General features: G+C 34.6%; 1 protein-coding gene across 2 annotated transcripts in view; it reads right to left on the bottom strand.

Annotated features, from left to right (window-relative positions):
* Positions 1-12,006, bottom strand: part of LOC118201290 (protein phosphatase 1 regulatory subunit 14C-like) — a 186,338-nt gene extending 174,332 nt beyond the window's left edge. Inside the window, exon 1 of one of the 2 annotated variants that reach the window (XM_085814814.1) lies at positions 11,361-12,006. Coding sequence is in view for 1 of the 2 variants with exons in the window: in XM_085814791.1 (XP_085670917.1) it covers positions 11,384-11,386 (3 nt within the window). In the remaining variant the exon portion in view is untranslated. The remainder of the gene's footprint in view (positions 1-11,360) is intronic. The other variant, XM_085814791.1, reaches the window with a different exon arrangement.
* Positions 12,007-22,525: the final 10,519 nt, after the last annotated feature.

Raw genomic sequence — 22,525 nt, 5'->3', positions numbered from 1 at the left:
ATGCTATTAATGATATTCTATTATCAGCTATTAATTTATTTTATATCAAGTATGCTAATCATTTGCAAAGGACCTTTTCACATAAATTTTCTCTCCGTTATACATGTATAAATCGACTAGTTGAATGCTTTGGCATAATCAATAAAGTATTACTACTTGCACAGTGATGTTTTGGTAAAAGTATATTTGCGAGTACCCATTTGTGATTTTTAGTAGCACATGGATACCGAGTTTGTGCACATTGACCTACATAAATGTGACATGAAAAATTACAAATTGTGATCAGAACAAGAGAGTTATAATAAAACATTGGTATAACAAATACATTTGTTATCGGCAAAAAACATCACAGAATTGCACAAACTAGGCATTGTGCAATTCCTTGACCTTATCCATGTATACGTTGACCTATTTTCACTTAAAAAATCATCAGAGAATTGCAGAAACTTTGCATTGTTCACTCCTTTGACTTTATTTACTGACTGAGTATATTTACGGATGTACATAACATTCAACTACACAACAATCAACATAAATGAAACAACAACTTGGCGATAAATGAAACAACATCTTTGCAATAATACAAGGGGTACCCTTCAGTCTGCTCTAACTGATGCTTTATATAATTGCCTGTACTTCTGCTGAAATGATACTGTAGCTTCCGCTTACAATATTTTATCAATAGATATTTTCTTTTTTAGTAAGAGAATGTATAGTCTTCACTGTACCTTTATTTACCTCATCTTTATGAAATGCATTGCTATGCTTAATTTGACATTTTTATATCTGCTTTCTATTTTAAATATTTTTTCCTCCTCTTTTTTTTTTCAATTCTTTAAAAGATGGGTCTTTAGGAGAAAAAATTAATGTTTCCTAAAGTGTCATGTACTGTTCTCAAAGTGGGCTAATCTTTTTTTCTCTGCTTTTTTATTTTCAGCTTTCTTGCAGATAATCTTTTTAGCCCAAAGGAGCAATTTTCCCAGAAGGGCTATTAATTTTGTTTTGTCATTTTGCGTTGATTCATTATAAACGATGAATCACTTTTTCAATTGTTGCCCCCAAATATTAGAGTATTATATTTAAAGAAGTTAAATAATGAAGAATCTGCATAAATGTATGTATGTTTCTCACATTGCGATAAAACAACTGTTCCTAGAGCCATCAAATTTTGAATAATGTATGTCTCCACCGGAATATGGGCATCTGGAAGCCCGAATTTGGAATTTGTTTTATTATCTATTTCATATTTTGTAAAGCATTTATGAGTCTTTGATTAAGAAACTCGATGATTTCAAAGTGAGCAATGGCAACTCTGTATTGGGAGGGGGGACATTTTTATCTCCAGTTTGCGAGACTGTGTACAGGGAATTCGAAAGATATGCTCTTTTAAATATTTGTGATATTGCTGTTGAATTGAATTTTATGGTTTAAGTGTGAAGAACATGATATTTAATAGATAAAAATAACACACAAAATGTTAAAAAAAGACCTTCAGGGCATAATTTAAAATCTGAAAGCTTTCAGTGTTTTTTTATTTATTTATTTATTTATTTTCAAAAAGTTGTCAATGATTGATCATGTTCAGATAAATAACTTGGCAGTTTCAGTGGCGTAGCGAAGGGGGGGGCAAGGGGGTGTATGATGCCCGGGGCGCCGCTCGCGGAGGGGTGCCAAATGGTCTCCAAACAAGATTTTCATCATATTACCTTGTTTTTTTCGGGAGAGGGGGCGCCAAAAAGGTATTTAGCCCCGGGAGCTAGTTATGCTCGCTACGCCAATGGGTGGTTTCACAAAATGAAATTTTCTGTCTGGTTCCGAAACGGAACATGTAAAACAGATCTGATGAATTGGAAACGGATGAGTAATTACATAACGAGATATCACTAAAAAAGTTGCACTAAATGTATTTAGTATGATACGTAATTTGCTATTTTTTTTTCTTTTATATGAACTGTTGATAAATTCTGATAAGTCATGTATACTTCACATTGAAACTGCTTTGTGAAATCAGGTAAGGCATGAGGATTGAATATTAAAATTATCATACACAAACTTAAGAGCATATTTCATTTCTTAAATGAGTTGAATAAAAATTTTAAATGGGTTAATTATCTGTGTGCTTGGTACATTCACTCTGCTAAAACAGATTACAATATTTGGATTTTATTTTTGCCTTGTGATTTGGTGCAGTTTTTTTAATCAAATCAATTAAATTACTACAACAATTCAAAAGGGAGTCATACAGCAAGCTATAGTACAATGAAATTAATAAATACATAAATATTACATGATTTTTAAGTTTTAAAATGTTTTATTCTGTAACATATTACAGATAAAAATGATTACTACATGAAATGAAATAAAAGTTCATCAAATTTGACATAATACCATAAAGATCATTGTGTGTTCCTGTTGGTACAGGACACATATCCACCGGGTATCCAAATTGTATCCATATACATGGTAAAATTTCCCTGCTGATGGTCACCAAAGGAGCTATAATGCAGTCTTGGAGTTTTAATATTATTAGCAGTAAGAGCATATAAATATAGTCTAAAGCACATTCCAAAAGCAAAAGATTACGGGGTGTATGGTCAATGATCTTATGGCCATCTGAACAACATTGAGTCATCTTCTGATATTGATCAATCCAAAAAAAAGATAGAAATTTATTATTAGGTAACAGAGTCATAGCTAGGGTTTCCAGCACCCAGGGACAACTGAAGATTTCGCACACCGTACTGCTTGCCAAGGATGGAAAACATTTAATTCTAAAATGTCGTAACATCAGTTTGGCGCCCCTTGGATTCTGCGCCCGGGGGCAAATGCCCCCCTCTAGCTACGCCCCTGTTAGGTAATGATGTACAACAGTCTTTCAGAGAGGAAATGTGTATTTTTCTGATTCATATTTCATTTGGAGAAATAACAACAACTATAACGTATTAAAATCTGACATACCTTTTACAGTATTTCTGTAGAAAAAAAAGGACCTATATACCTTTATTTGTGAAATGATATATAAAATGTTTAAGTAAATATAATTTCTATTCAGTAACAGCATGACAATTTTCCATGTCCAGTATACAAACATACCTAGACACCAAATGCTTCACCACTAGATATTAGCTGAGTCGAAGAATTGTCTTCCATGCATATGATTACAAAATTTATATTGCAGCATCTGTAAATAATATGGTTTTAGTTGTAATCGACATTGCAAAATCTTCCATATGTTTGGTTATAGAATACATATTTGCTAGTAATGTAATTTGTAGACCTTTTGTAGATTACATGCAGTGGTGAGCTATGAAAAACTTGACAAAGAGTTTGCATTTTGTTCTATAAAGACAACTTATGCAATTCTAATGAACTGTTATGTTTTTTACAAAAACAGAAAATACTAATAATTGTATATGAATGAGAAAAACTGTTAATATCTTTTATCCATAAATCATAAAATATCAATTTTTAAATATTTCAATACGTTTACCATTACCAGTCTCAGGTTAATTTCATTGATTTTGGAGGGATTGCTGATAAAATGCATATAATGTATCAAGAAATATTTTTATCACACCAGCTGTATGTGAGCAAACTGCAATTAAATGTTTCTTCAAATAATTAAAAAAAATAGGTATGAATGTTAACCATTCATTATATATGCATGTGTAGATTCAGCAGCAGCATTTTCTGAGTCTAAACAAAAAGAATAAGTTGTATCTATCATAGCTTAGATATAAATTTAATAAGGGATTAATGCAAGTTTCCTATAGCTCAGTTACTAATTTATATGTGAAACTAAATTTTTGCACTGTTTCATTGGAAATGATTAGCAATCTGGGGTTCTTGCCTTACGTAAGTAGCCAGTGTTCTTGAACTGTTAATACCATCATATCATAGGATACTCTGCAGGCATAGAATCATAGGATGCTTAGTGCATATCAATCATGCTTGCCTTTGACATATGTGTTGCATAGTAAAAATTTATAAACACTTTGCTTTTACTAAAACAAAAGCTTCTCTCTACTGTAACTTCACATGTTCAAAATAGAGCATATATTTTTGCTACGTATCACAAGCAAGTTTCCATGCACAAATTTTGAAGTTTAAGACTTTTTTTTCATTACTTGAATATTAAGAATGTGTGAGTCATCGATCACATATTCTTGATTATTTACAGAATCTTACAACCTAATGAATCATTTGTATTTTCTCCCTCCTCGCAGCATGCCTTTGTGGTGTAACAGTTAGCACAGTCGGCGCATTGAGAAGTCCAGATTCGAGTTCCCGGTGAGAGCAGTGCTTATTTTTCCCGTCTCCTGCTTGAAAATATCCTAATAACTCTACATTAAGACTGTACAATGATAGATAGAACTGAAAATTTCTAGATGAATAGTTTGGCACCCCCCCCCCCAAAAAAAGATCATATGATTGATAACACTATTCGCAGGTGTTGTAGAGACATTAAGATTTTTTCGGATTAAGATTCAATATATGTCCCACCTAATTAATATTTATTTTCTCAGTTAGCAATTTCCGTTAGAAATTTTCTAATCTTTTAAAAATAATCTATTTTAGTTATTATTTTTCTTAGTAGATGTTACTACTATACCAGGGCTTAAGTTTATAAGCAAAAAATATTCAAAATAGGATCACAAGAGTGATATCCCTGTATCTCGCATTTTTCAATATTTTAAAAATTTTGGTATACAATTTATGATATGTATGATACTTTTTAATATTCAAAAGTACTTTATTTTCAAAAATCTTAATTGTATTCAATATTTTATAACATTAATTTTGCAGTTGAAATAAGTGGGTTAAAATTTGTCCCACCACACACTTGAATTTCCGCTCAATAGATGGCAGCACTCACGATTATTTTTTCTTTTCTTTTTTGCATCTACTTTTTTCGTGATTGCGCGCGCTTTTACATTCGTTGTATGCTCTGATGTGCTAAAATGTCTAGGAAAAAATTAACAACTCAGGAAGCTTTGGATCTTTTTGCTGAATTGCACTCAAATGCTTCAGATTCTGATTGCGACTCAAATGCTTCAGATGTCAGTTCTGATTCAGATGAAATTGAAATCCAGGAGAGAATAACTGAGGTTGAAGTTATTGCTGAAGAAGAAAGGGAAGTAGTCATAATTTGTTTCGCTTTTTAAAGACACAGACCCATCTATGCATGTGGCACTGTAAATATGGATCAGAAGTATCTACCCAAAAATTTAAAAGACAAATTTATGTCAAGAGAATATAGACTTTTCATTTAGCGATGATTCAATTTATTGCATAAAATGGAAGGATAAAAGAAATGTTTCTATCCTGTCTTGCTTGGAAAAGGCAACTGAAATGAAAGAAATTAATAGAAAGGAACGAGATGGAAAGACAAAAAAAAAAGTGCTGTGCCCAAACAGCATTATTTCATACAATAAGAATATGGGATATGTCGACTGATTGATCAACTGAAAGGACTATATGAAATAGACCGCAAAACCAAGAAATGGTGGCACATGATTTTTTTTTTACTTTTTAGATGCGAGTATAGTAAACACATTTATTCAAGTTTGTTCGCGAACCTGATCATGATGTAAAAACAATGAAAGATTTTCTTCTCTCAGTTACAGAAGGTCTAATGGCATTTGCAGGCAAGAAAGAGCTGAAAAGAAAACTGAAATCCCCAGTTCAAATAAAACTAAAAACCCGTTCGTACAACCAGAAAAGACACTAAAAAATGTAAGTAAAATGCCAAAGAGAACGAGCAGGAGAAGATATGCATATTGCAGCATATCGAAAGAAGAATGATGAACATTTTGCATGTGTGAAACATGTGAAGTGCCTCTATGCTTACAAAAGAATGAAACAACATGTTTTTCAAAGTTTCATGAAAGTGACTTTTTTTCAATTTTAGTCATATACAAATGTTTTTGAATCAAGTGCCAATTTTAATATTTTATTTAGTATCATATGTACGAGTATCAAATTTTAATCTTAAAATAATATTCAAGAAAATATTTTCTTTTGTTCCTAAAATTTAAAAATATTAAATATATACTACATGCAAAATGTGCATATGCAAAATTTTACAAGTCATGCATATATGCAATAAGTACAAAATGCATTTTAGTGTGTTTATTATGAATATTTTAGAATGCACACTTTATTTTGTTTATTCATTCCACATATAATTTTTTTTCCTGCTATACACCAGTAGACATGTGCTAGTTGCATGGTGGGACAAACGGTATCCCACCTTCCACCGTAAAAAATAAAAGCGCAGAATTTTTTTCAAGCCTTAAAGGCACTTAAGTAAGTCCATCTGACTTATTCTAAGGTATTTTTTTAAAGATTAAAATATATTTTAAATATGCGTGTCGCAAAGGGTTAATTGCTATTTTATATTTTAAAACAAAATAATATAAAAAACTGTATTAAAAATTATCTGTAATTAATAAATGTACATTTTCTTTCTATTTATACTTTTTTACTCAAACTTACAAATAGCGCCAACCTGGTTGCGATAATACGTAAGTACCATTCATTTTTCCTAATGTAACATAGGTTTTTATAAAAAGTTAAAAAAATATGAATTTCTAAAAAGCTTTATGTATAAAAGTAATTTTTACTTATTCATTTTTTTATGAATTGTATAAATAAACATGTTTTATGTGCATGAATATGTATTTATCCATATTTTGAATTTTCAAGCAATACTTTAATTTCAGTGAAGGTGAAAACTCATATTTCTTACATTCAGTGTAACCTTTCTATAATAGAGTCATTTGTGTATATAAGAAAACCCCTGTTATGATATGAAATATATAATATCGTGTAAATTTCTTTATATTGTACCATTCTTTATTGACTGAAGTGAATAAAATAATCTTTTTCCCAATCAGATTAATTTTATTGGTGAAAGTTAAACATTTTATCATAAATGGAATTGTTTAGGCGTGTGTAATATAATTAATAATGATTTCCAATTTATACTGATGTTAACTTGTGGATAAATTTTTTATAATATTGAATCATTTGCTTATAAGGCTAGAAACAGCAAATCCATGTTATGCCATGAATTTCATATCACAATATTGACATATTTTAAAACTTTTTAATTTTTCATGAATTGTGTAAATATACCATTCATGTGTATGTATTTTCATGTATTTGATACTTTGAAAGAAAAAAAATGTTCAAGCAAAATGCTTTAAAGTTCAGTGCTTAACTTTCAACTGACAATGAAAATGAATAACATGGTTTGTCGACAACCATAATTTTATGTTTCTCTTTTGAGCAAACTTGTAACATTTCTGCCTGAATTCTAATGTTTAATATGCAATTAACAATAAAATTCTTAATTTTTGTATTATGCATAGGGACAAATATGACAAGGCAGTCAATCTGTGCCAAAATTATAACTGTCCGTGAATATTGTTTAAAGAAATTTTCTTTTAGTGCCCATATGTTTTTAACATAACCTATAAAAATAATTTAAAATGCAGCAGCTAATAATTGAAATAGACTAGCATTACATATTTGATTCTTTATTAGGCATGAAAATAAATGAAAAATGTAAAGATTTCGTTTTTTTATATACTGCACTGTGTTTCATAAGGTAAATAAATAAATTCCTTGTGTCGAAGAAACCTAAAATTAGCTTTTAAGAATTTTTTTTTTTTTTATTATTATACAGGAATTTAAATTCTCACAGCATTGCATTAAAATTACATATCTGATGCTTTATTAGGCATGAAAATGGCTGATCTTTGAAATATGGTAACTGGTAGTTTGGCGACATTTTGGAGGCGATAAAGGTTACTACCTAAGACTTTGGTAATAATGTGAGAAGTACTCAGTTCCGATTACGCATTATTTTGTGTGAGGGAAATGAGAGATCATGAGATATGTCATGTGACATTAATAGACGAATTACAGTTCTTTAATCGGAAAAGGGGGGAAATCTGGAAAAAATCTGGAAATTTTGTATTTAGCTTTATTCTGTGTTGTGTGAAACAGTGTTGGTTAATTTTTGGATCCCATGGCCCTAATTAAAGTGAATTCGAAATGGCTATTTAGTGGGATTGAAAGGGGTAGTAATAAGTGTTTTTTTAAGGTTGTGTGAGATAGAAGTAAAGATGTTTTATCAAGTTATTTATTTTACCTGGTACCTTGCTGTGAACTATAAGAATGATTTTAAATATCCTGAAACAGGCGCACATATGCTTGCTTTTTATTTAGCGGAGGAAATAAGAAAAGTTTATCGGCCACATAATCAAGATTCTGAAGAAGATTAGGTAAGTTAGTATTTTTAATTATTTGAGGATATTATTTTTATGCATTGTTCTAAATATAAGGAGTAAATAAAGTAATACGGTATTATTGGAAAATTGTTATTAGCAATGATTTAGTTTAAAGTAATTAGGATTGTAAGCTAATTTTTATTAATTTAATGTATGTGCTTATTTATATTTTAAGTGCTTATTTATTTTTGAATTTAATTATATTTTAATTAAATGATAGTATTTTGTGAATTATATGTTTGTAGGAATTTGGTATACGTTTCAGTGGAAGTAAACGTGCATGGAAATTATTTAAATATTTGACACTAAGTATTTGTAATGTTTGAGGTATGAATTCCTTGGTGACGTTTATAATATAATAGATAATTTAGAGGTAAAAGTTTTTGGATATTTTATTTATTTTATACGTGGAAATGTTCATCTTTGGAAAGGGTATATACTTTTTCGCGATCAGGTAATTTCATATATGTTCTTTTTACCAGATTTAAAGATTATAAAATTTTCATGCATTTTCATGAAATTTTTCTAATTTATGAGAAAAAAGCAATGTACATGGATACAGTGAAAAGTGTGCGCAATACCATTTTTGTGCAATTCTGGGATTTTTTTTAAGTAAAAATAAGTCAATGTGTACATGGGTTAGTGATATTTTAATTAAATGTTAGTTATTTTGTGAATTTTATGTTTGTAGGAATTTGGTATACGTTTCAGTTGAACTAACTGTGCATGGAAATAATTTAAATATTTGACACTAAGTATTCGTAACCATTTGTAATGTTTGCGGTATGAATTCATTGGTGACGTTTATAATATAATGGATAATTTACAGGTAAAAGTTTTTGGATATTTTATTTATTTTATATGTGGAAATGTTCATCCTTGGAAAGGGTACATACTTTTTCACGATCAGGTAATTTCATATATGTGCTTTTTACAGAGTTTAAAGATTCACAGAATTTTTTTGCATTTTCGTGCAAATTTTTGTAATTTATGAGAAAATAGCAGTGCAGATGGATAAAGTTAAGAGTGTGTGCAATGCCATTTTTGTGCAATTCTGGGATTTTTTTTTAAGTAAAAATAAGTCGACGTGTAAATGGTTTATGTGTATGTGCTATTCTGAAAAACACGCAAAGAGTTTGCAATTGTGCACTTTTTCCCAATTTTGCAGTTAATATTTGTCATGATTAAGCAGTTTTGTTACATAAAATTTCTAGCATAAGTGTAATTCGGCTAGTAGATTGTTGTAAAAAGTGTTCGGTAAATAAAAAGAAAAGAAACATGTCTTTACTTCGTGAAGACAAAATGGCGGCGAAAAAAAAATAAAGGGTTGCTGTAGCAGAGTTGGTCGCCAAATTTTTGCCAAAAAATCGCCAAGTTACCATAATCCAAAGATCAACCATGAAAATATATCAAACATGTAAAGATTTTGTTGTTTTGGTATACTGCTGTGTTTCATATTGTAAAATCCTTGTGTCGAAGAAACTAAGATTTTTAGAAACTTTTTTTAATACAAGGATGTAAATTTTTATAGTATTTGCATTGAAATTACACATCTGATTCTTTATTAGGTGTGAAAATATATTAAACATGTAAAGATTTTTTTTTTTTTTTTTTTTTTTTTGTTATACAGCTGTGTATGGTATGGTAAATTCCTTGTGTAGAAGAAACCTAAAGTTAGCTTTTAAGAATTTTTTTGATACAGGGATGTAAATTCTCACAGCTATGCATTGAAATTACATATCTGATTCTTTATTAGGCATAAAAGTATATCAACATGTAAAGTTTTTTTTTTTTTTTTTTTTTTGTATACTGCTGTCTTTCATATGACAAATTCCTCCAGTCGAAGAATTTAAAGTTAGCTTTAATGAAATTATTTTGATACAAGGATATAAATTCTTACAGTATTTGCATTGAAATTACACATCGGATTCTTTATTATGTGAGAAAGTATATGAAAAATGTAAAGATTTTGTTTTTTTGGTATACTGCTGTATTTCATATGGTAAATTCCTTGTGTCGAAGAAACCTAAAGTTAGCTTTTAAGAATTTTTTTTGAACAGGGATCTAAATTCTCACAGCGTTGCATTAAAATTACATATCTGATGCTTTATTAGGCATGAAAATATATCAACATGTAAATATTTTGTATTCTTGGTATACTACTGTGTTTCATATAGTAAATTCCTTGTGTCAAAGAAACCTAAAGTTAGATTTTAAGATTTTTTTTTTGGATACAAGGATGTAAATTCTCACAGCAGTGGTGCATTGAAATTACATCTCTGATCCATTTTTCACTGCGAAAAGATCCTATTTCATACAAAATTACAACAAACATATAATCATATTTTGAGTTACTAATTGGATAAAATTATTGAGAATGTTTCAAAATTTATCATATTATGATAGGTTAATTTGCATGTGTTAAAAGTTACTTGATATAGTTTATACTTACTAATTATAAAAAAAGCTTATTTGTTTATGTGTACGAACTGTTTAACTTAATTAAGAAATCTCTTTCATAACATATGTGGACAAGGAAATTCAATCCTTGACAAAAAAATTCTCAAATGTGGCTATTTCATATTCAATCATATATAATTACAATCATACTTTAAGAATTAATCAGATAATTAAGTATATTAAATAATGTTTCAACATTTATCATATCAGACACTTGACAAGAAAAAAAAAAAAAAAAAATGTAGTAACACTATTTATTTATTTATCCTTTGACCAAAAGTATATGTCACAATACTTGAAAAAACTTGATATCACTGAAGAAATAACTTAAAGGTTATATCCAAAAAGAGCCTATTATTGATAAAGTATACATTACTAAACTTTATCAAAAATAATTCTGATTTGGCTTTCTTTAATTTTCTTTTTAATCATTAGTAAAATATAACATGTATATTACTTATTCACAACATGCAAATATTAATCTATGCATATAGTAATTCAAAGTGAAATAATACAAAAACATGATAAAACTCAACGACAAAAGGATCATATAAAATGAATTCACATAAAATATTATAATGATACTAAAATAATACTGACCAAAATTTTGTAATATCACCTACCATAGAATATATTTCCACGAAAAAAATGATTAACAAGCGATTCAATTTCTTATCAATACTTGATCATATCACTGAGATTTCTTAAATTATTTATTACAATAATCCAGTATATCAAAAAGTTCGCTTCCTATTTATGTTAAATGCATATAGTGGTAAACGTATACTTCTAACATACGTATCATATAGAAACACAAAATATTAGCCATTGAAACATATTTTTCTTATTCAACAGAGATTATACATATACGATATCCATTTCATTAGTTATAAAATTGGTATTACATATGGTATTACTAGAATAATCAATTCATAATCAATCCATGTATATGAAACTTTATCAGTATATTTTTTCGCAGATGACGTGGCAGAAAACTCAGGTCACTGCTCTCCTCTCGGATGCTGGATTTCAAATGACGATCTCCGACGAAAAATTTTTTGAAAATTTTTGACATTTTTTACACTGTTGCGCATGCGCATGTTCTCGAAATCCCTATAAAAGGCGACCAAATCAGGCAAAATCACATTTCTCTGCTTGCTCCTGAGGGTGAAGGTGCTCGTCCCCTCGCTCTGCGTTTTCGCTGTTCTGCAGTATTAACCTCTCGTTTTTCTGAGTTTGACTATTGTGACTGAGAAACTGCTGTGCTCTCTCGATTGTGTATTCAGGTCAGCATGCAAACCACTATGTTTAGTATGCTGTAAAACGACCTGCTTTTACCCTGTGCTTTTTAAGCATAGACTTTCTGCATTTCACTACTTCATCAACCGGCATCATGGAACGTTTTCTGGACTTCATTGCAACTGAGATTACTCAGCTGGAACTCCGTCAAGAAGACAAAGGTTTCCTTACCCCTGAAGAAACAAGAGACCTGAATTTGTTCAAAAAATTCCGAGCTCTTGCTGACCAGGAATTTGTGAACTCCAGAACACAGGACGACCGTGCTAAGACCAAAACTGATGACAACCCTGGCTTCCCGCCTCTCCCAAAGATCAACGCTCGACGTGCTGAGAGTCCCGCCAGGTCGGATGAGGACTTTACAAAATACAAGGCTTTAGATGTCAGCTCTGACACTCATTTCTCGCCCTTTTGGCGATAAAGGTAGACCTCGCATGAGGTAAAACTTCTTGAAATCTGCCACTTGCAGTAAGAATGAAAGATTAACTTAAGTTTGCAAAGTAACATAAAATTTTACTTATCTTTGTGATATTCGGACATCCTTTTCTGGGCCCAGTCTTTAAAGGTATTGCAGATAGTAGTTTGATTTATCCTCCTTCTTGTACGGGCTCGCCCTTCAGGCCTTCCTGTGGAAGCTTCCTTTTTTCACCAGTTCGGTCACCCTTGAATACCTTCTTCTTCTCCTCTGTTTGTGGTCTTGGCCGTTTGATGGCAGCTGGTCTTGGCGGAACCGGGAAACTTCTGTCGTGTTCCTGCTTGGACCTCGTTGCTGGCCGTTCAAATTTTCCTTGTAACTTTTTCTCCGCCGCTGATGGCCCTTCCGCAGTTCGGATACATTTACTGCGGAGAGTCCTGTCGGATGAGTAGATCTTCCGATTTAGAGCCGGGTTATAGTTGCCGTCATTTCTCCTGGTTCTCTTCACATACGTCGTCCTTCTCCCTTCTTCGTTCTGGGGGTGTTTGTGAACTCTCTTTTCTGGACGGTGGAACGGCTTCTTTTCCTTTTTACCTTCAATTTTTCCGCGGGGCAATTTTCTTTTCACTTGCTTCTGTCTCTCATTGGCTTGCCCTTGTACTTGTCGTTTTCCCACCTCTGGAACTTGTACCTGCGGTGTCTGCCGTGCCGGATCCTGCAAAAGATCTGAAAAGATTTGCATTTTATTACGATCGAAGTAGGGCTTAATTTGATCAATATTTGCGGAACAGATTTCACCATTTCTGGCCTTTAACACTACAACAGCGTGAGTTATTTTTTCTATAACATATGGTCCTTCAAATCGTGAAAAAAATTTGGCAGTTTTATCTTCTGGTGCTGAAGAAAGTGAATGCTTAATTTTTAAAACTTCATCCCCTACTTTATAAGTTACTCCCCGTCGTTTCAAATCATAATAGAGCTTCTGTTTTCTTTGTGCTACTTCCGTATTCTTCTTTGCTTCCTTAATTAGTTTTTCTATATCACCCATTTTAAATTCTGAGGCTCTTTGTTGCACATAAACTATGTTTAGTATGCTGTAAAACGACCTGCTTTTACCCTGTGCTTTTTAAGCATAGACTTTCTGCATTTCACTACTTCATCAACCGGCATCATGGAACGTTTTCTGGACTTCATTGCAACTGAGATTACTCAGCTGGAACTCCGTCAAGAAGACAAAGGTTTCCTTACCCCTGAAGAAACAAGAGACCTGAATTTGTTCAAAAAATTCCGAGCTCTTGCTGACCAGGAATTTGTGAACTCCAGAACACAGGACGACCGTGCTAAGACCAAAACTGATGACAACCCTGGCTTCCCGCCTCTCCCAAAGATCAACGCTCGACGTGCTGAGAGTCCCGCCAGGTCGGATGAGGACTTTACAAAATACAAGGCTTTAGATGTCAGCTCTGACTCCGATGGAGAACCCAAAGGAGACAGAACCAGACGCACCAGAAAACCTGCGAAAAAAGCTGTTGCACCCCTGGCTGCTGCGACTGCTCCTGAAATTCCAAAGACTCACCCTGTTGCTGATCTCACTCCGCAACAGAATATGGACACAGACTCCGCCCCAGTGCAGACACCTCCAACCAATCAGAACGCTCCGATCAACAGTGCGAGAAAAGTGCCGCCGATTATAATCAAAGACAGCAGATTCACATGGAATGACTTAAAAACGCTGTTTAATAATAAGAATTTTTCTCTGCACGATTTCTATGGAGAAAACATGAAGGACGGAATCAAGATTAAAGTGAAATTGCCCACCATTTATCGGGAAATGGTAAAAGTGCTAGACGAAGAAGGCATCAGGTATCACTGCTATGCGCTTCCCGAATCTAAACATATAAAAGCTGTGATACGTAACCTCCCGTCTTACATGGACCCTGAGGAAATTATGATGGATCTTAAAGAACATGGACTCGACGTCGTGCGGGTCAACCAACTCACTATCAGGCGTAACGGAGAAGTTATTAAGCTTCCCCTGTTTCTCGTTACTCTCACCCGCAAGGAGAAAAACAAGGAGATACACCAGTTAAAATTTGTGCTGGGAATGAAGATTAGTGTTGAGAGATACCGTGGCCGTAAGGGACCCTTGCAGTGTTATCGCTGTCAAGGGTTCCATCACGCCCAATCGCACTGCAATCACGAACCACGTTGTGTTCGTTGCGGTGAACCTCATGAATCATTTAACTGTGACAAGGATAAGGCAACTCCGCCTAAATGTGCCAATTGTCATGAGATAGGTCATACAGCTAACTACAGATTATGTGTGCGTTTTCCAAAACCAAAAACCACTCCGGCTGTGAAAACGTTCTCTGATCGGGTAGTGCATAATAAAACTTATGCACAAGCTTTAAACACCGGCCTCGCTCCTGAATTTCTAACTGAAGCAAAACAAGTTGCAGCTGAGCTACGTATGCTTGTCTCTGTTCTAAAAGAAACTGGATTTACTCTGATGGCAAAATCAAACGTATCTCAAGATCATACTCCTGCAGCCCCTGTTAATGGCTAATTACATGAAAAAGTGTACTCCCGTACAAATAATGATATGGAATGCCTGCGGGCTACCCACCAAAATTACTGAACTGCACCATTTTTTAAGTGAGCATGATATTGACATTGCAATCATATCAGAGACTCATGCAAAACCATGCCAACGCCTGAGAATTGCAAATTATAATTCATACCGCTGTGATAGACTTTCACACAGAGGTGGTGGTGTGGCAATATATGTGAAACGTAATTATGCATCTTGTCTTATATCTGATTCAAGAAATTTTAATTGTGAGCAAACTACTGTGTGTGTCACTCTTCCTGTGTTTAATAACATCAATTTTTGTGCTGTGTATAACCCTCCTACGAATAGACTATGTGATAATTTTCTAAATAGCATTCTACCGGATGACATACCTACCCTTGCTGCCGGGGACTTTAATGCTAAGCATATAGACTGGAACTGTCGTCGAACAAACCTAAATGGTAAAATTCTCCATGAATATATTTTACAGCATCCGGTGGCGCTACATGCCCCACCAGAATACACGCGGCTCCATAATAAAATTGAATTTTCTGATATACTAGACATTGCAGTCACTACAACGACTATCCCCGTTGCAATGGAAGTATTTCATGAATTGTCCTCTGACCACCTCCCCGTAATCGCAACATTAGGAGTGACAAAAACTTCTGAGTTCTCTACTAAGCGAATTACGAATTGGAATCTCTTCAGCAATATCATGAAAAACTCACCTCCTCGACTGCAAAATCTCAATACCAAACAAGGCATAAACACCGTAATTAATGCCTTAAGTGAAAGCATTCAAGGTGCAATTAAGGAAGCCAGTACTGAAATTACTAATCGTGATAAGGCTTTCAGACTGCCCCTTAATATACGACAGCTTATGAGAGAGCGAAATAGACTCAGGAAATGTTATCATTTAACGTGGGACCCGGCACTTAAACGTGAAATAAATCGTAAAAATAAGCAAATTCAGAAGGCCATTAAAACCTTCAACGAAGAACTATGGGATGATAAAATGTTAAATCTGGATTCTAGAGAAGGTACATTCTGGTCCTTAATCAAAAATTTTAAAACTTCCTTCACAAGTAATCGACCCCTCTATGACAGAGGTAATATTGCCATCTCCAATCAGGAAAAGGCAGAAATCTTCGCAGCACACCTCCAAGAACAGTTCTCGCCAAATGATTGGCCAAATGACTCTGATTTCGAATTAAAGACCCTCCTACGAGTGAGGGATTGGCTCAACGCCCCTTCAGTCAGACTTCCAATTAAATATGCCACTCCTACTGAAACGACTAATATTATCAAACACCTGAGACAAAAGAAATCTCCAGGAATTGATGAAATCAGCAATACAGCAATTAAAAATTTGCCGCCTAACATCATCTGCAGCCTGACAAGTATTTTTAATGCTTGTCTTGCTCTTTCTTACTTTCCAACACCTTGGAAAATTGCTAAAATTATTTTACTACCTAAACCGGCTAAAGATCACGCCCGACCAGACGGATATCGTCCTATTAGTCTACTGCCGGGCTTAAGCAAAATTTTTGAGAGAATTATCCTGAATAGACTGAAACCATATTTTCAGCATCTTCCGCCGGAACAATTTGGGTTCCGTGCTCACCTCTCAACAACGAAGCAACTTGTCCGAATAACCGAATTCGCTGGTGCAGCTCTGCACTGCAAACTTAATGTTGCTATACTCATGCTAGACGTGGCGAAAGCATTCGACCGCGTCTGGCATGAGGGCTTAATTGCTAAATTAATTGACCTTCAACTAGACAGAGAACTCATTCTGCTAATCCATTCTTTTATCAGGGATCGGACATTCAGAATCTCGGTAAAAAATGAATTATCCAGCACTAAAATAATGACTAGCGGTGTTCCACAGGGTTCTGTGACTGGCCCTATACTCTATCTATTCTACGTTTCAGACTTTCCGAGATTGCATTTAAATCATAATTCTATGCTAGCCTGTTATGCAGACGACACTGCCCTGGCAGTGAAGTCTGCTAACATCAATCATGCTATTCGGAAACTCCAAGACACTATTCCCTCCATAGAACAATGGTGTGGATATTGGAAGATACGAATTAACGCTCAAAAATCGCAGCTGCTACTCATAAGGAAAAGGAAGAAAAATGTTCCGATCAGGCAAAGTGTTTATCTTTTTAACGAGGCTGTGCCTATCGTGAAACAAGCCAAATATCTGGGCATCACCATCAACGACAAGCTCACATGGCAGCATCACATCCAACAAATCAGGGATAAAGCGATTAAAGTCATGAAATGTTTATATCCTATGATAGGGAAATATTCAAAACTTTCGTTAGACAAGAAACGACTTATTTGTCTAGCCACAATCCGACTCATCATGACGTACGCTTCGCCAGCATGGACTACCGCTACGAAGGGTGAAATCCAAAAATTACAAGTTGTGCAAAACCAATTTTTAAGAATTATCACAAATGCACACCCGTATGTGAAGAACAAACGTCTCCATGAAGATTTAAAAATGGATACAATAGTGGAATATTTAAGAAGAACTAACACGGCATTTTATGACGCCGCTAAGGAGTGCCAACATATGGACATTTTCAACCTATTTCACTATGAAATTTTACACGAGGACAGGCACCTCCGTCCATATGCCGCTTTTCTACTCAGTGGAAACCAGGATTTTCCAACATAATTTGTGTTTTTAAGTATGTAGTACTCTGAAAAACTTATTTGACTTGTAAATAATGATGTTTAGAAATCTTAGCCGGATGATCATGTGACACACACAGCCACGCCCACAAGATATTACTTATATTTTTCCTGTATATACTATTATACTTTTTGGAATCGTATTTTATTTTCTGCATTTATGACTGCAACACACACCTTTTATGAACTGATTTAGTACTATTTTATGTATAACTACTGTAAAACTTCAGATTTACAGCACAAAGATGCCTGGATACCTCATCGCCAACCAGATGTCTTATCGCTCATCACGTGACATTGGTCACACCCCTGCATCTGCTATCCTGTCTCCACGAGAACTACGTTCGGCATTTCCTTACCTGCAGCGCTCCTAGAAGCACCAAAGTTCGATAGCCGGAACACAACCTGCGATTTCGCAGGTTAATCGCGGCAAATAAAGCAAGTTGGAGTTGGAGACCAAATCAGGCTCAAAATCCTTTTCGTTTTCGTCTGTCTTGTGGGTAAGTACATTTCTCTTACTTTTAAACTCTACAACTCTCTCGGAAACCTTGCGGTGATAACGTAAAAGGGAGTTTTACCTTAGCGTTAAGTACTTTTCTTAGTTTTAGATTCTAGGGAATTGTAAGTGTTAAGTAGTTTTCTCTCTTAGTTTTAGACTTTACAACTCTGTCGGAAACCTAGCGGTGATAACGTAAGATGGAGTTGTACTTTAAGTACTTTTCCCGATTAGTTATAGACCCTACAACTCTCTCGGAAACCTTGCGATGATAACGTAAGAGGGAGTTGAACCTTATTGTTAAGTACTTTTCTCTCTTACTTTTAGACTCTAAAACTCTCTCGGAAACCTAGCGGTGATAACGTAAGAGAGAGTTCTTACCTTAGTGCTAAGTACTTTTTTCAGTTTTAGATTCTACAACTCTTTTGGATAACTTCCGGTTATAACTTAGGAGGGAGTTGCACCATACAGTCAAGTAATTTTTCTCTTACTTTTGGACTCTAAAACTCTCTCGGAAACCTTGCAGTGATAACGTAAGAACTTTTCTCTCTAAGTATTAGACTCTACAGCAATCTCCAAACTTTGCGGTGATAACGTAAGAGGGAGTTTACCTTAGTGTTAAATACTTTTCTCTCTTAGTTTTAGATTCTACAACTCTCTCTGAAACCTCGCGGTGATAACGCAAGAGGGAATTGTACCTTAGTGTTAAGTAGTTTTCTCTCTTAGTTTTAGACTATACACTCTCTCGAAAACCTTGCGGTGATAACGTAAGAGGGACGTGTACCTTAGTGTTAAATACTATTCTTTCTTAGTTTTAGAATCTACAACACTCTTGGAAACCTTGCGGTGATAACGTAAGAGGGAGTTGTACCTTAGTGTTAAGTACCTTTCTCTCTTTGCTTCAGACTCTACAACTCTCTCGGAAACCTTGGTGTCATAACGTAAGAGGAGGTTGTACATTAGTTTTAAGAACTTTTCTCTCTTCGTTTAGACTATACAACTCTTTTGGAAACCTTGCGGTGATAACGTAAGAGGGAGTTGTACCTTATTGTTAAGTACCTTTCTCTCTTTGTTTTAGACTCTACGACTCTCTCGGAAACCTTGGTGTCATAACGTAAGAGGAAGTTGTACATTATTTTTAATTACTTTTCTCTCTTCGTTTAGACTCTACAACTCTCTGGGAAACCTTGCGATTAGGTACTTTTCTCTCTTAATTTTAGACTCTACAACTCCCTCGGTAACCTTACGGTGGTAACATAAGAGGGAGTTGTAGCTTAGTGCTAAGTACTTTTCTCTCTTACTTTTAGACTCCAAATTTCTCTCGGAAACCCTGCGGTGACAACGTAAGAGGGAGTTGTACCTTAGAGTTAAGTACATTTCTCTCTTCGTTTTAGACTCTACAACTCTCTCGGAAAGCTTGCAGTGATAACGTCAGAAGGAGTTGTTGTTTGTAATAAGTACTTTTCTCTCTTAGTCTTAGATTCTACAACTCCATCGGAAACCTTAGGGTGATAACTTAAGAGGGAGTTGTACCTTAGTGCGAAGTACTTTTCTCTCTTCATTTTAGACTCTACAACTGTCTCGGAAATCTTGCGCTGATAACGTAAGAGGGAGTTGTACCTTACTGTCAAGTACATTTTTCTCTTACTTTTAGACTCAAAAACTCTCTCGGAAACCTTCCCATGATAACGTAAGAGGGAATGGTACCTTAGTGTTAAGTAGGTTTCTCTCTTAGTTTTAGACTCTACAATTCTCTCGGACCCTTGAGGTGATAACGTAAGAGGGATTTGTACCTTAGTGTTACGTACATTTCTCTCTTAATTTTAGACTTCACAACTCTCTCCGAAACCTTGCGGTGATAACGTAAGAGGGAGTTGTACCTTAACATTAAGTACTTTTCTCGCTTACTTTTAGACTCCTAAACTCTCTCGGAAACCTTGCGGTGATAAGGTAAGAGGGAGTTGTACCTTAGCATTAAGTACTATTTTCTCTTACTTTTATACTCAAACTTTCTCGGAAACCTTCCGGTGATAACGTAAGAGTCAGTTGTACCTTAGCGTTAAGTACTTTCCTCTCTTAGTGGTAGACTCCACAACTCTCTCGGAAACCTCGCGGTGATAACGTAAGAGGGAATAGTACCTTTGTGTTAAGTACTTTTCTTAGATTTAAGTTCTACAACTCTCTTGGAAACCTTGCGGTGATAACGTAAGAGGGAGTTGTACCTTATTGTTAAGTACCTTTCTCTCTTTGTTTTAGACTCTACAACTCTCTCGGAAACCTTGGTGTCATAACGTAAGAGGAAGTTGTATATTAGTTTTAAGTACTTTTCTCTCTTCGTTTAGATTCTACAACTCTCTGGAAAACCTTGCGATTAGGTACTTTTCTCTCTTAATTTTAGACTCTACAACTCCCTCGGTAACCTTACGGTGGTAAAATAAGAGGGAGTTGTAGCTTAGTGCTAAGTACTTTTCTCTCTTACTTTTAGACTCCAAATTTCTCTCGGAAACCCTGCGGTGACAACGTAAGAGGGAGTTGTACCTTAGAGTTAAGTACATTTCTCTCTTCGTTTTAGACTCTACAACTCTCTCGGAAAGCTTGCAGTGATAACGTCAGAAGGAGTTGTTGTTTGTAATAAGTACTTTTCTCTCTTAGTCTTAGATTCTACAACTCCATCGGAAACCTTACGGTGATAACTTAAGAGGGACATGTACCTTAGTGCGAAATACTTTTCTCTTACTTTTAGACTCAAAAACTCTCTCGGAAACCTTCCGATGATAACGTAAGAGGGAATGGTACCTTAGTGTTAAGTAGGTTTCTCTCTTAGTTTTAGACTCCTAAACTCTCTCGGAAACCTTTCGGTGATAACGTAAGAGGGAGTTGTACCTTATTGTTAAGTACTTTTCTCTCTTAATTTTAGACTTCACAACTCTCTCGGAAACCTTGCGGTGATAACGTAAGAGGGAGTTGTACCTTAGCGTCAAGTACTTTCCTCTCTTTGTGGTAGACTCCTAAACTCTCTCGGAAACTTTTCGGTGATAACGTAAGAGGGAGTTGTACCTTATTGTTAAGTACTATTTTCTCTTACTTTTATACTCAAACTTTCTCGGAAACCTTCCGGTGATAACGTAAGAGTGAGCTGTACCTTAGCGTTAAGTACTTTCCTCTCTTTGTGGTAGACTCCACAACTCTCTCGGAAACCTTACGGTGATAACTTAAGAGGGAGTTGTACCTTACTGTCAAGTACCTTTGTCTCTGACTTTTAGACTCTAAAACTCTCTCGGAAACCTTGCGGTGATAACATAAGAGGGAGTTGTATCTTAGTGTTAAGTACTTTTCTCTCTTACTTTTAAATTCTACAACTCTCGGAAACCTCGCAGTGATAACGTAAGAGGGAATTGTACCTTTGTGTTAAGTACTTTTCTTAGATTTAAAGTCTACAGCTCTCTCAGAAACCTTGCGGTGGTAACGTAAGAGGCATTTGCACTTATGTGTTAAGTACTTTTCTCTCTTACTTTTAAACTCTACAACTCTCTCGGAAACCTTGCGGTGATAACGTAAGAGGGAGTTGCTCCTATGTGTTAAGTACTTTTCTCTCTTTGATTTAGACTATACAACTCTTTTGGAAACCTTGCGGTGATAACGTAAGAGGGAGTTGCTCCTATGTGTTAAGTACTTTTCTCCCTTTGATTTAGACTATACAACTCTTTTGGAAACCTTGCGGTGATAACGTAAGAGGGAGTTGTACCTTATTGTTAAGTACCTTTCTCTCTTTGTTTTATACTCTACAACTCTCTCGGAAACCTTGGTGTTATACTCAAGACGAAGTTGTACATTAGTTTTAAGTAATTTTCTCTCTTCGTTTAGACTCTAGAACTCTCTGGGAAACCTTGCGATTAGGTACTTTTCTCTCTTAATTTTAGACTATACAACTCCCTCGGTAACCTTACGGTGGTAACATAAGAGGGAGTTGTAGCTTAGTGCTAAGTACTTTTCTCTCTTACTTTTAGACTCCAAATTTCTCTTGGAAACCCTGCGGTGATAACGTAAGAGGGACTTGTACCTTAGTCTTAAGTACACTTCACTCTTCGTTTTAGACTCAACAACTCTCTCAGAAATCTTGCGGTGATAACGTCAGAAGGAGTTGTTCTTTGTAATAAGTACTTTTCTCTCTTAGTCATAGATTCTACAACTCCATCGGAAACGTTACGGTGATAACTTAAGAGTGAGTTGTACCTTAGTGCGAAGTACTTTTCTCTCTTCATTTTAGAATCTAC

The sequence above is a fragment of the Stegodyphus dumicola genome, chromosome 1, assembly GCF_044657685.1.
Source record: "Stegodyphus dumicola isolate Sdum_Otavi_A_Nest chromosome 1, ASM4465768v1".
Taxonomy (NCBI): Eukaryota; Metazoa; Arthropoda; class Arachnida; order Araneae; family Eresidae; genus Stegodyphus; species Stegodyphus dumicola.
The sequence above is the reverse complement of the archived record's forward strand: the minus strand, read 5'-3'. Positions and strand labels throughout refer to the sequence as shown.